The 14,342-nt window shown below is 39.4% G+C and overlaps 1 protein-coding gene across 2 annotated transcripts in view; it reads right to left on the bottom strand.

The window, feature by feature from the left end:
* tbx15 (T-box transcription factor 15) overlaps positions 1-14,336 on the bottom strand; it is a 36,860-nt gene extending 22,524 nt beyond the window's left edge. The window contains exons 1-4 of one of the 2 annotated variants that reach the window (XM_008328510.3): positions 13,527-14,336; positions 13,166-13,383; positions 4,109-4,316; positions 349-450 (exon numbers count right to left, since the gene is read on the bottom strand). In XM_008328510.3, coding sequence (XP_008326732.1) covers positions 349-450; positions 4,109-4,316; positions 13,166-13,352 — 497 coding nt within the window. In that variant the 5' untranslated portion in view covers positions 13,353-13,383; positions 13,527-14,336. Of the gene's footprint in view, positions 1-348; positions 451-4,108; positions 4,317-13,165 lie in introns of both variants that reach the window. The other variant, XM_025063917.1, reaches the window with a different exon arrangement.
* Between the last annotated feature and the right edge of the window lie 6 nt (positions 14,337-14,342).

Below are 14,342 nucleotides of genomic sequence, written 5' to 3'. Positions count from 1 at the left end.
CCAGGATTGGCTGGAGCAGGAAACAAGACTAGAGCTAACAAAATAAGTCAAATAAACTGGACCCCATCACAAAATGACACAAAGGTACACAACAAAACAAAACAATGGCAATGTCAGTGTATGTACAAATTAGCGATAGCCGAATACAACTTTTTTATGTTCAATCCTTAAATTTTGACCAACATCGATTAGATGGGACACATAGTACTGAGAGGAGACCTGATGTATTTTCCCACTGAGTGAAGGAATACTGTTAGGTTCTAGGTTTGGTTTGGGTTTAGGATTATAATTTGGGTCAGATTAGAGTTAGGGTAGAGATTAAGATAAGGTGCGTTGGTGGATCTGTACCTGTATCTCTTGTTGTCCACTGGCACGATGTCCATGGCGATGTAATACTGTTGATGAGGGTCCAGTCCTGCGATCTTCACTCTCATGGCAGGAAACATCCTCCTGATATGAGAGAGAGAGAGAAAAACAATGTAACTTGTTTACTCTCCTTTTTTTCACTCAGTAAAATAAGTCGAGTCAAACCTTTTCAATCTAAAAAAAAAACAAAAGAAAAACTACCAGCGTCTAAAAGATGACCGCAGGAATCAGGCAGACTGATGTTATCAGGGTACGTGTCAGCAACGTGCACACTGACCCACCCAGAACACTGTTAAACACACACCACTATGTCTTAAACTAAACAGAACTAAAGGAGAACTCCGTTTTAATAAAATACTGATTTCATGTTTCATCTGTTGTTTGTTGCACTACTGTCAGCTCTCAGATGACATGGTAAGAGAATCTTTCCATATAATAGTTCCTGCACATTGTTTTGGAACAGAAAAAAATGCCACTTTCTAGCCCACTCTTTTAGGCAGGTCTTCCCACATATTCCAGTTCTCCAGACTTGACTGGATATGGTCTGCATGGAGCACCTGTCTAGATCAGGGGTGTCCACACTTTTTTGGCTTGGGAGCTACCATTCAAATGACCCTGCTAAAGTGATTTACCTACGTTGAAAACATAAAATATATAGTTACAGTCATATAAACTGGAAGTATTTTATACATTATATTTATTTATGTATTTATTTAGACACCTGGAAGGATTAAAGCTAAATCAAGAGTATCCTCAAGAGTGAACGCTTGGAGCGGTGGATTTGACGTTCCAGGAAACTGATGAAGAACTAAAGTCCTACCTACACTTGGATCAATGATCTGTGATTAATGGGCTTAAAAAGTAGAGAGTAGAAGCCTAGACCACCACAGTCGCTTAGAAGAAGAAGAAAAAAACCCCATCAGTGACAGGAATTATGAGTGGTCCTTAGTTAACGTCTGAAAATACACCTACAGTCTCTGAGACTGTTCTTCTCAAATGATCAGACTTTGGAATTTACTCCTTGGCTCAATGTTTTGGTGAGCAAAAACAGACACATTTTATACATACACTTCCTTTAAAAAAAAAGAAAGAAATATATCTAGAATTACAATAGTTTTATGATTTAAGAAGTGAAGGCCTACATTGGAGACATTCGTTTTCATTGTTTTTGGCTGTGCAACTTCAAAGAAATCGCACATTTATTTGAATTCATTTTATTAAAAATTTAAACAATAGCCTTTCATTCTTTTCATTTTTTATTGAAATGTTTATATGGATGCTTTTAATCCTCAAAGAATCTCCATCATTTTCAAAGGACTGAATACAAAACAATCCTGATCTTTCACGGTTCAGTGATTAGTTTTTATTTTTCACTTAACGGACCAAATGTTGGTTCTTTTGAAACAACAGTATATAAATGTTGGAAAGACGGTTGACTGTAAAGTGATGTCTGAGGCTTGAGCTGATCCAAACCTTATGGACAAATAAAAGGGGGAAATGGAGACAAAAATGTCACATAGTGAATATGAAGTAACGGCGTGTGTTTTCAACTTCAAATCCTTCTTTTACTTCAAACGGCGGATTTTCCCGTTTTCATTCTGAGCTCATAAATTGCAGTTTGCCCTAATGAGAACAGAGAAGAGGTTTCTGTTCCTGCCCTTCTCCACGGAATTTACGGCTTTATTATGGAGGGAGGAAAGGATTTTATACACACACACACACACACACTCACACACACACACGCACTAAACGTTTTAAGCAGCTACATAAAAAAATAAAATTATTTATTACCTTATTCACTAATTTCATTAATTATTATTTAAGATTTGATCATGACATTAACAGCCTGGATATGAATATTTTATCCGCTAGAATATTAATTTTTTTTAAAAAAAACATCTTTTTTTCAAATGGCTTAAATCATTAAACTGCTGTATAAAAAAAGTCTGGGCAGGTTAATTTTATCTTTTTTTCAAATGACTTAAATAATTAAACTGCTGTATAAAAAAAGTCTTATTTTGAGAATGTTTTTTATTTTAATAATTAATATTGAAACCGTGTTTCGCCGAATGTATTTTCTGTGCTCAGTTTCAATTATTCGTTTTGCCAACAATAATATTTGCCCAGATTAAAAATTATGATGTAATACAATATTGCAGTAATTATTTTTTATTTATTTATCACTGTATTTTATATTGTGTTATTTTTGGTTTTGCTATATTATTTTATTATTATATATTATTATATTATTTATGTATTGCTTCTGCTGTTGTTAATTATAAGTAATATTTTAATTAAAAACACTTTTTCCCCGAATTCCATTGTTGTTGTTCAGTCGTTTCCGGGTTAGTCTGTAGTAAATGTTTTGGGGGGTTTTTTTAATTAAAAAAGAAAAAAAAAGAAGAATATTTTTGAAGTGACATAAGGAGTGACATAATGACATTTTGTAGTATAAATTATAGATTGAATGTTTTTTTAACGCATTCAGTAGTTTTATTCCACTCAGTTGATCGGTACAACCTCTGTACCTGATTTTCTGACCTTGTACCAAACTTTTGTCTTTTCTTCTTTCATTCACTGCCTGTCAGTTCGACCACAGCTTAGTCACATCTGAATCTTAACACTAACTTTAACCAGAGTCTCCGACATTGAGGTTCTGCATCATTAGTACCAGGCCCTGGTCCCTGTGAATGACTACTGCTGCTGAAATGGCTGAAAAATGGCTCTCGCAGAAGAAACACACACACACACACACACACTCGGGGTGTTAATGTGTTGCACATTGCGGGCCTCTGTTGCTTCATGGCTCTGCAGGTTATTCCTGATGTTTGCAGTTAAAGCTGATTCTAATTAATCGCACCAACACAGAGAGAGAGAGTTCTCTGTTCCAGAAAACTATTAACGATACTTAATTAGGAAAGTGAATAAATGTCGATCAATTTGTCGGGTATTTTAAACGGAAATTTGCTTCTTTTTGACTATAATCATACCTGAACTAAGTAGTTCAGGTATGAACTATCTAGATAGCTAATTATGCTAATGTTTCCATAAGATATTTGTTTAAATTTATGGGAAACGTAATTGGAAAATGTCCAACTAGGCTCCTGTATAAAACAAACGTCTCTTATTTTAAACCATGTGGGTGTTTGTCAGACATTAAAATATAATTATCTATATATGTGTGTGGGCTTTTCCCGTTTCGAATAAAATACGTTTGAGACCAAGGACAATCTTAATGTCCATCCCAGAGTCAGAGCAGCGGTTTATTTGGACAAAAAAAAAACGAAAAACATTTTTTTCGACACCCTGTCAAATATCTCTACTAATAAAATATATCGACGTGCGTAAATTATTTTACAGTCTACTTGTAGTTACTGTGTGATATTTGATATTTATATAGTAATTGTACAGTGTCTCCTGGAGACTGAAATAAAAAAAACATCTTAATATTTTCTGGTTTGTTCTGTTTTCTTGTGAGTTCTGAGCTGCACAGTGTTTCGCGCTCTTTTCGTGAATGCGTTTGTTTTACCTTTTTATTTATTTTATTTAGGTATAAAAACTAGACTATTTTGATATTTCTGGACAACCGTCAGTCTAATAAAGACGGTGTTGACTATTGTTTGTTCTTTAAAATAAATTGCAAGTGAAAAACATGGCCTGTTGAAAACTGCGTATAAATGATGGTGTCGTGTGTGTTTGCTGAGGGAGAGACACAGAGAGACAGAGAGAGAGAGAGCCGTACCTGCCCGCCTTGGTAATGATCATCTCGGTGCCGATGTCGTGAAAGCGCTTCCACAGGTCCGCACACTGCAGCTCCATCTGGATCTCCTCCATGGACGCCGGGGGTGAAGGCTCACAGGGGCCCGGGGCCAGGTCAGCGGGAGAGCCAAAGGAGCACGACGTCCTCTCGGCCAGACCCTCTCCGTCCGAGCCGGGACTGGCCTCAGAGTCTGTGGACAGAAAATGAAGAAGATGAAGAAAATCTGCAGGACTGTTTCGCGCTCTCGGACTTTTACGCAGGAAACTTGGCACGGCGGTTCCTCTCCAAATCACCTGCCGTCTGCAAGCTCTGGACCGAGGCAGAGACAGAGTCTGGCTCGGCTCAGTCCTGCACTTTTTGGACTTTTGGGCTGGTGTCAAAAACAGAGTAAATGTAGCGTGAAAGGTCTTTGAAATGCAGTTGCAGAAATATTAAAATTTAAATCGGGCCACACAATGAACGGATTCCAGTGGGGAATTAAATGTTTTTCAGGATCGGGTTTTTTTCCCTCCTGGACCAGGGTTTTACAGACTGACCACCATCAGACGTCAAGACTGTAAGAAAATAAGGCTTTTGGAGAAAAAGCCTGAAAGAAGTCCAGACCTACAGGAGAGGTTTCTCTGATTCACTTCACACAACAGTTCCAATGATCAGGAAGTGGAGGACATAACAACACACTTCTATATATTCCCAGAGCTCTCACCGTGGTCTTTTGGAGGAAAAAAAGGGTTTGAAATAACACCGCATTTTTTATTCTTTTACTTAAACTGGAATTACGTCATCACCATAATTTACTGTTATCTGCTGTTTTTCTGTGGCAAAATAATCTAAGCTCTGGTTCAGGGTCCATTCGTGGCAGCTAAAATCCTGTCTTACACCTCTTTCACTTGATGAACTCCCATGACTCCATATATAGCTTTATAGGAATATATTTTATTTATATTTTTGGTCACTTTAACGACATCCATCAATTTTCAGGAACATTTTTCATGGGAAAGTTTTGATTTTTGAAGAACAGGGGGTACTGAAGTCCAGGTTTTCTTGCTAGCGTACAATTTTTTAGGGTCCTTTGCTAACTTTTACAATTTAAGCTAGAAATTAACGTGTTTTGCTAACTTTTACAATTTAAGCTAGAAATGAACGTGTTTTAGCAACTTTTGCTACATTTAAGTTTCCTTTTGGCAACTATTCTGACTGCATATTTAACTTTTCTTAGGGCAAATCTTTATCTTGTAAAGATAATTTTTTTAACTTTTTTTATTTTACTGCATTATTTCATCTCATCTTAGTTCAATCACCTTTTATCATCTCTCATCATCTGACTTCTTGTGTCAATTTATCTAATCTCTACCATTTACTGATAATGACGACATGTTTTTGGATGACGGGATGTTTCACTCGACCTCAACTCGACTTGAAAGCCTTTTATATGGAATGTGAATCATCCCCTTTTTTCCCCCCCAAACCTCCTCTTACTTCATTTATCCACATTGGACTGACGAGATAATTGTCCAAACGGCTCCCATTTCACTTTTCTCAGAAATACTTGATGGATGAATATCCCACACACCCATCACCAATACCAACCAGCAGAAATGAAGGAAAGAAAAGAAGAAGAAAAATCGAATAATTTATTATTTATTGAGGAGCCTGACATGAGCAGCTTGACTTTGGCAGAGCGAGGGCACCCAAATGTGATTATGCAAATGCTTCAGAGCTGCTGAGAGGCTGGACACAGGCCCAGGAGCAAACCACTGGAGCGGGGACCGAGCCAACGCTCCTGGAAGCGAGAGCACAGAGAGAGAGAGAGAAGAGATGGAGGAGGATGAAGACTGTAACGACAGAGGAGTGGGCTGTACAGTTCCTGTTAGAACTCTACCCCACCAATTACTACTCATTAGTACAATCTCCAACAAGAACCTTACCTCCTGACATGACAGACTTCTGGCCTTTGCCTCAGAACTTTAGGAATAAGACACTGATCTTCCATATCATAGTCATCTTCCATATTATAATATATATTTATCTGATCCTGAGCCAAATCACCACGTATTGATACTTCAGATTTACTGTATTTATCAAAAATACCTAATTAAATATATATTTATGTCTGGGAAAAAATAACTAAAAGATAGAACAGAGTTGTTATTATGTCACCGTAATCAATCAGTAATCAAAGTAGAGTTACATTAACTAAATAATAGCAATTATTAAATTGGAAAATGAAGGGGGGGCGCAGGTAAACATTGTTAGTGAAAATATATTAAATTTAGCCACAAAAAAATAACAAAAACATTTGATGAATTTGCCAATAGAAAAATCACAGCAAATTATCTTAATGAAAGAAGCTTCGTTAACAAAGAGGCATCTACCGAGTGTGTGAAGAAGAAGAGGAAACACTGCTTCTCAGTGAATATGAGTAGTATTGCAATAAAATGTGAAAAAAAAAATGAATCTGTTAAAAGAAATTCATGCATTTTTTGGACACCCGTGCTGTATCATTTATTGTTTTTTATTATTCCTTTTTATCATCTGTGCTTACTCAGTTCCTGTGGTTTTGTCTGCATCGTGAGGTTTATCTAATAGGTGGGTTGATCCATAAATCAGTTGGTTTTACGAAGCAGATATGAATGCATGTTTGTCATGGTCATCACTTAGCGAGTTCAGGAACCTTTTTATATGAATGCTTTGCTCTCAAATGATCCAAAACGACACTCCATCAGCCAAATAAAATGTGGATTTTGGTTGTTTTTTTATCATCTCCATGCTGAGGTGTGTCCAGAAAATGGACTCTGTGATTTTTATTTTTTGGAATCAAAACTGAGAGCAACCTGGGGAGCCACAGAGAGCGACTCAGTCATATCAGCTGGAGGCATCAAAACCTGGATGTGTGTGAGGAACCCAGGTGTTCGCAGGAAACAGATGGAATGCAGGAGGAAAACCTGATCTGAATGAGATAGTCTTGAAGGAAATACTAGAGAAGGGAAATGCAAGCGAAGGGAGGGCAGACGTGGGACTGTGTGTCCCGGTCCAGACTGTCATCAGGCTCAAGGACCTGTCCACACATGGTTCTGGAGTCTAACATTATGGCCAGTTCTTCCACAGCCCACACTCTGAGAATAGCACCAAAAGCTGTGAATTTGCTCATGAAAAGCTTCAGCTTTTAAAGCTGAAATGACATTTATTGGTGGTCAGAAATGCGCTCGGTCAGCAGAACGCACTCAGGGACACTGCGCTAACTTTCCTTCAAACCTTGACCCCAACCATCCCTGACCACAACCAGTGGATGCTGAGTCCTGACCACAGCCCTGTCACATCACCATCCTCACTTTAACCAGAAACCTCAGAAATGAGGTTCTGTCTCATTAGGACCAGGTTTGTGATTCCCCCTGAGGGACATCATGATGTTGAAAATGCCAGTGTGTAAAAACCAAAATCCCAAAAGGCAACAATTAGGTATCAACAAGAGTTCTAAAACTGGTTAGAAACCAGCAAATGGGTTGTGAGAGTAACCAACTTGGAAGTTCATTCTAGTGATTTAAAATTTTGCTAATTAATATAATGAGCCTTTTAAATCCAGCCTGACGTTTCTCAGTCAGGACACCTGGATAAATTTTATATGACCCGTAAAATATGTTTCTGGGGCATTTTGGGTCATTTTCAAGGCAGAAATATTAAATGTAACTATGGTTTACCTCAGACTTAGCTATGTGTAGCTCTGATGTTCCAAGTCTAATTTTTTTCTATTTTATTGTTGCTTTTTTTTTGCTGTATTCAGACCTTGAACTGCCAAAACCCAATCTTTTTACTACATTTTTTTTTCTCTCCAAATAATTCTCAGTTGCCTCCGATTTTTGAAACTAAACAGTTAACTCTTAAATATTATTTTGGGATATTTTGGTAGCTGATTGGTCAATATATAGCTATGTTTATAAATAATTCTGTATTTTTTCCTAATCATTTTTGTATTAAAATGTTTTTTTTTAAGTTTAATATGTTAGGGATTTAAAGCACAGAAAGAGGAGGAGAGGGAAAAGTCAAGTCTAAGACTAAAATGGGCCAAAATGATGAAACGGAATCGCAGATCAATAAAAGGAGACTGGTGGAGAGAAATGTGAAATATTTAAGTGCCTAAGAGTCAGGATGGAATCTGAATAAAGGAATAAAAATAACCAATAACGGCCTCGCTGTAAAGAATTAACTATATATATACTGTATATATATATATATACATATAAGTTAATTGTTTACATATATATATATATATACGCAATATTAGCTGCACCTTCCCAAATGGTAGACAACATAGAATTCCCACTGACACCAATTAGGCCCACAACAACTACTATAACTGTTTCACCCCGCGGTTACTTTTTCCAAATTTGTTTCTGTCCAGACGCACAGAGCTTTTTGTCCGAGTGCAATTTAAAAAAAACTTTCCAGGTAAATAAAACGTCTCACTTTCAAATCTGTGGCAAACTTGGATTTGAAAACTGCCGCCTCGTCCACCGGTGTGGTTGTGCAGTAAAATAGTGTCCTGTGTTGGACTCAAATATCTGAATCGGTCGCCACAGGTTTTCAATGACAGCCTTCAAGCACAGACCTGCGCTGCTCTGAAAGAAATACTGCTGCACAAACAGGATTTTGTCATCTCCACACACGAGGAGGTCGGAGATGCGGCCCATGAAGCGGACTATTTATGGCGGTGATTGCGAATTTGGCAAAGAGGCAGCACATTTCTGGAGTGTCCACTAGTGATAGGCCAAACCATGAAATGACTCAGTAACCCAATCTACACCTGCCTCCACGCTGATGGAGACCCCGGCAGTAAAACCTTCAGTCAAACGGTAAATAATTATGTACACACACACACACACACACACTTCACATCAGCCTGTACACAAGTGAAGAGTTATCGAACATTCGGGTTAGGGTCATGGGTTTTATTAGCTAAAACATGTTAATGTTATTTGTTATACATAATTAGAAGTACTCCGGAGTTTTATAAATGTAATAAACGAATTAGTGCTTAGAAGGTGAACATTCTCTCCTAGGCGAAAGGCGCCTATGAAATAAAATGTATTATTATTGAGTATCGGGTTCGAAGAGTTACTGTGCGTAGGCCTGTGTTCTTCAGGAGTCCTGCTTACAACTGCAGTTTGGCAAAGTGGAGTGTCTTCACCATTTTGACAAATTAGTGGTGTTAATGGCTTTATTTGTTTTGGTATTTGTGACGTAGTTTGGGCATAAAAAGTGAATGTTCCCGCCTTGTACATCTCAGACTCGGGTCAATCCATGTTCCCGCCTTGTACATCTCAGACTCAATCATAAAGTGATTGCGTCAGATTAGGAAATAAAGATAATGTAGTTTTCTTTTTTGCGTCAGTTTTACTGTCATGTTTTGAACGAAAGTTTTATTGATTTATTAATATTTATTTTTTGGGGGGGCGTAAACGATGCGTAAATAGCAAATAGAATTCACTTCTGTTTACAGTACCGCCTCGTGCACTGACATGTTGTATTTGAAACTATCTCGATGCCTTTAAATCAAGACAAAGTGTGTTTAGTACATTAAAAAGTACGTCAACTACGTAATAGAGTCAGACAGAGCCAATACTTGGGGTCCAAAGTTCTTTGTAACATCACTAAAGCATTTATTATCTGTTAAAGACCACGTTATATAAATGTGGTGGCCTTTTAAAGGCCTGCAAACCTCAGAGATCTCTGTACGCTAACATTTTACATTACATTACATTAGTGTGGAAGATAGATAGTTATGAAGAATTCGTGTGTCGGAGATCACGGTCACGACTCCGTAACTGGATTGCATTCCTTTTTGGATCATCTTTTATACGTGTAATTAGAAAGGAAAGTGTTTACGCGGTGTGCGCATAATTTGTGCGCAAAATTTCCGCTTGTAAAGCGCATATTTGGGTCAGACCTCTGCAGAATCCTGGCGTCAGGTTTGAGGATAAAGTCAATAGAGGCCTGGGTGGGTCAGACTAGGTCAGGACTACAGTCAGGACCTGGTTTAAAATGATCTATGTACTAAGGGTCTGAGGTCAGATGACTTACGGTGGTAGTCCAGAACATATGTGAAATATATGACTTCATTATGACGTGTCATCTGCGTAAAATGTTGTATTTATCGCTGTAGAAAAGTATACGAGGGTCCGGCCCTTGTATACAAGATGAACGCATCTTGTAGTAGTACTCAGAAGTACCTGAATAAAATCATTCATTTGTGTGTGTTTGTTTGTGTGTGTGTGTGTATAAACAGTAAAACAGTCCACTTGATCCTGATGGATTCAAACCAGCAGAAAACGTGTTTATGGTGATTATTTTCGGTGCGTAACAGGTGAATTCTCACCCTATAAAGTACGTGTTTTTGGGCCAGGCCTCCAACAAAATCGGGGCGTGGGGTTTGACGTTACACTGGATGTAGGCCCGTGTGTCGGCGCTTAGAATCACAAGTCAAATATTTGAGTGAGTATTTTAACTGTCACGGCAGTTCTAATCGGCAGAAACGGCGTTTACGGTGATTTTCTTTTTCTTTTTTTTCTGTGCGCAATTTGCGCGTAAAAGGTGAAAATTCTCACCTTATAAAGCCTGTGGTGCTGGATGTACTTTGACTTGTTTACTGTCGCCTTCTGGGCGACGTTACTGATATGTGGTTGCATATTTTTCTCGAGCTTTCAAATCTGAAAGACATTTTTTGTACCACCGTTTTGAGCATGGTAAACGCGCGCCTGTGTGTGCGTGTCTCTCTGTGTGTGTGTGTCAAAGAGTGTGTGCGTTACTCGGTCCTTCCCATGAAGCTAGTAAACCTTGTTATATGAGCAGGCGGCTTTCAGACTCGACTGGAATTGAGTGAAAAATAAAATGACTTCGTTAAGATTCCTGAAAACCGCATGATCTGACCACAGAGACTCACTGCTCTGGGTCACTGCTGTGTCCAACTACACTAGGCTTCATAGGACCAGAGCCGGACGACGTCAACCTGCCAGGAACTAATGAGCAGGGCTGGGACTGTCTTTTTCAGTCCACCAGACGACCTCTTAATGACAGTTAATAGTCTATTAATGTTTTTGCTCATAATCTAACAAACACAAATAAGTTGTTTACTGTTGGCACGGACACAATTAGATCCCTTTCTCCTTCCGCCTCTAACCGCAGCAGCGCAGACGCGTTTGAATAACAGGCAGCGACGACGTCAACAATCGCTCAATTCATTCGACTAAATGTCGTGTCCCTCCTCCAATCATCCCTTTCAGTGATATACGTGTCTTTGTCACAAAGATTTATTATTTCAGTCACTAACAGCAGCACTTTGACACCAGGGAGCAGCCGTGCGTAACTACGCAGCGCCCTGGAGGTCAGCAGACCTGCAGCAGGAGCAGACAGTCGACCCGGGGCCGCCTGAGCAAAATATAGACGGGAATCATCATCTCTTCCTCTGTGTATTTTTTATTTATTTATTTTTCTATTTGCATACATAATATTTATGAAAATTATTTTCAGATTTTTCATTTATACATTTCAAGATTTAAATATAAAAATGGTAAAAGACTACTAATGAATCCACACGAAAATATTTTTAAAACTAGCTTCTGTTTTTTACAACTTGAGTGAATTACTCTTTAAATTACTTTTTTTAATTGATTTTTTAGCTGAAATTATATTGTCGGTCTGTACCTGGGTTTTACAGCTCGTGTTAAAGATCCCTCAGTTTCTATTTGGTGACGCAACCGGCTCGTCTGTTTGAGTAGTCATTTCCAAACATCCATATTTTCTTTCACTCAATGCAGAAATCAATCAGGAATCATTTCTGTTCAGATTTTAAAATAGTTTTAGCCTAGCCAAATGTGTGGCCCTGGGGACGAACCGTGTGTAAGAACACAGCGCCCAGAGGTCAAACCCCGCAGGGCCGGTGTATTACAGTAGAATTCAGGTTTTTAAAAAAACGGATTTACAACAATATTTAAGGTATATTTTTAAGCAAGTTTAAATTCTGATTTTCCCTATACTTAAAATTAACGCGCGCTTTCCTAAACGGTGTGTTTGGTTTTCAGGAATACTTGAATCTAAAAGTACACTAAAATGTAAAAAAAGTCTTATTTTAGTTGAGGAAAATAGTAATCTCTCACATCTCACAATAAAAAAAATCAAAAAAATATTTTTAATCATTATTGTATGATTACCCGTTTTACATTAACCTCTGTAAGGGTTTATTTTGTATGCAATCGGAATTAAAAGTATTAGTTCTACTCCAGTGGGACAGAACACGTTAGTCATTTTGAACACAACTAAGAAACAAGTCCTAAATGGAATTAAACTCCTCTCTGTGCTCGCAATAAACACTGGATCTTTCGCGCTCGGCCCCAAAACAAGCATCTTCACGACACACACATACGACCACGCTCGTGCACAGCAGCTGCTGTTATTTCTTTTACGTAGGACATGTAATTCTATCTGCAAGTTTTTGCGCCTTTGGGTGAAAATTTGGAGAAGGGCAGGGATCAGGTATGGATGCCAAGCCGAGGCCTCGCGTCCAGGCCTGCAGCCGGAATCCCAAACGCTGAGACACCGACCCGACTCTGCTGTGTCCTTGTTGCTGTCCTGTCTTTAACACCATAACACTGTCAATCCACCAGCTTAGAGTCAAAACATGGACAAACCAACCCACCATGAACACAGAACACACTAATCACTTCACCACATGCTGCAGTAGTATTATGTTGTGTATGGTATTTTCACCCTGAACGTATATTTTAAGATTTGATTTCTCCCTGAAACGAACGTGTCTCATCCCTGTCCGTAAAGCAGCCTGATGACTTGTCCTTAAGTGTTTTGCAACAACTGCAGTGGCAGCGAAAACACTGTTTCCTCTAAAAGGAGGAAGGAAGTTTTCCACAATCACATCAGCTGAAAACACACTGCTCTGTCACGGACTGGGCCACTACAGTAAAGTTTGGACTAGGAATTGGTTTTAAAAGGGAAAAGATTCCGGATTTTATGGGCGGTGTGAGTGGCACTGACCCGGGTCCATATCCAGACAGTGCGCTGCGTCCTCTCCGTCCGTGCCGAGGCTCTCCATGGACAACTCCAGCTCCTTCTCCTCCCAGCCCCGGAGCTTCCTCTTCTTGTTGGAGCCGATCAGGGCTTCCACGGAAAACGCGTGGGCTCTTGAGCTCAGAGCTGCGGCAGATCGCCTCCTCTCACTCATTTCTCTCCTAAAAAATCCACCCTAGAGAGGGCTTTGGGAGGACGCGGCGAAAAAGACAAGTCCGTCCGTCCAAAAAGCGCAGTCAAATAAAACTACCCTTCTTTAAAAAAAAACAAAAACAACAACAAACAAACAAAAGTGAATGTGTTTGTTTGCAGCGTGGCGCAAACTCACCAAGTGTCCAGAGTAATCCCAACTGTGACTAGAAACGCCGCGTCAAATGTGCCATGATCCCGGGGTTTTTTTTACGCACGAGATCGGGTCCAGACGGATTCGTCAGCGGTCAGTTTTGGATGCGAGTCCACTCTGCTGCTTTCTTTTTCTCCTTCTGTCTCCCCCCCTAAACTCCTCTCTGATTGATACTCACTTCTGGAGGAGTTTTTTTTTTCACGCTCTCAGAGGGCGGTGACTCCTGATCCCTGTCAAACCCGGGCGTCCAATCAGGAGTGAGGACGGAGTAGCGGGCGAAGAGACGCTCCCAATGACGCGCGCATGTGGACGGGGAGCAGAGGAAGACGGCTGCAGAGGAAGACTAATGAAGCGACTCTGTCATTGTTGACTGTGGGAAAATCATGGGCACAGCGGAAGGGAAGAAACAGATTTGATATCGTACGGTTCTGAACAGATGAACTCGATTTAGAATCATTACATTGGCTCGACACAATTACTGTACAAATAGTCCTAAGGCACCGAGGTTAAATGATCAACTCTGACCGTGATAGTCTGACCTGTCTGTTCACCAGAGCCTTACAGTCTCCATGGCACAGATCGTGGTCTTCAGCTCTCTCACATGTGTTCTCAGTCCTTGGGCCAGTCAAAATGAACGACGACTGTTTTGTTGTTGTTGTTATCATACTCTAAAACACCGAAAAGTTTGGATGCATCCCAGTCCTACCTGCTTCTCTCTGCATCTTTCGTCTTTGTCCAAATATCGACGTCTACCTTTTCCCAATCCGGTCCAATATCCTTCTTAGAGACTGTCTCAGTGTC

This window comes from Cynoglossus semilaevis, chromosome 16, assembly GCF_000523025.1.
Source record: "Cynoglossus semilaevis isolate Cse_v1.0 chromosome 16, Cse_v1.0, whole genome shotgun sequence".
In the NCBI taxonomy this organism is placed as follows: domain Eukaryota; kingdom Metazoa; phylum Chordata; class Actinopteri; order Pleuronectiformes; family Cynoglossidae; genus Cynoglossus; species Cynoglossus semilaevis.
This window is presented reverse-complemented; position numbering and strand designations above follow the sequence as displayed.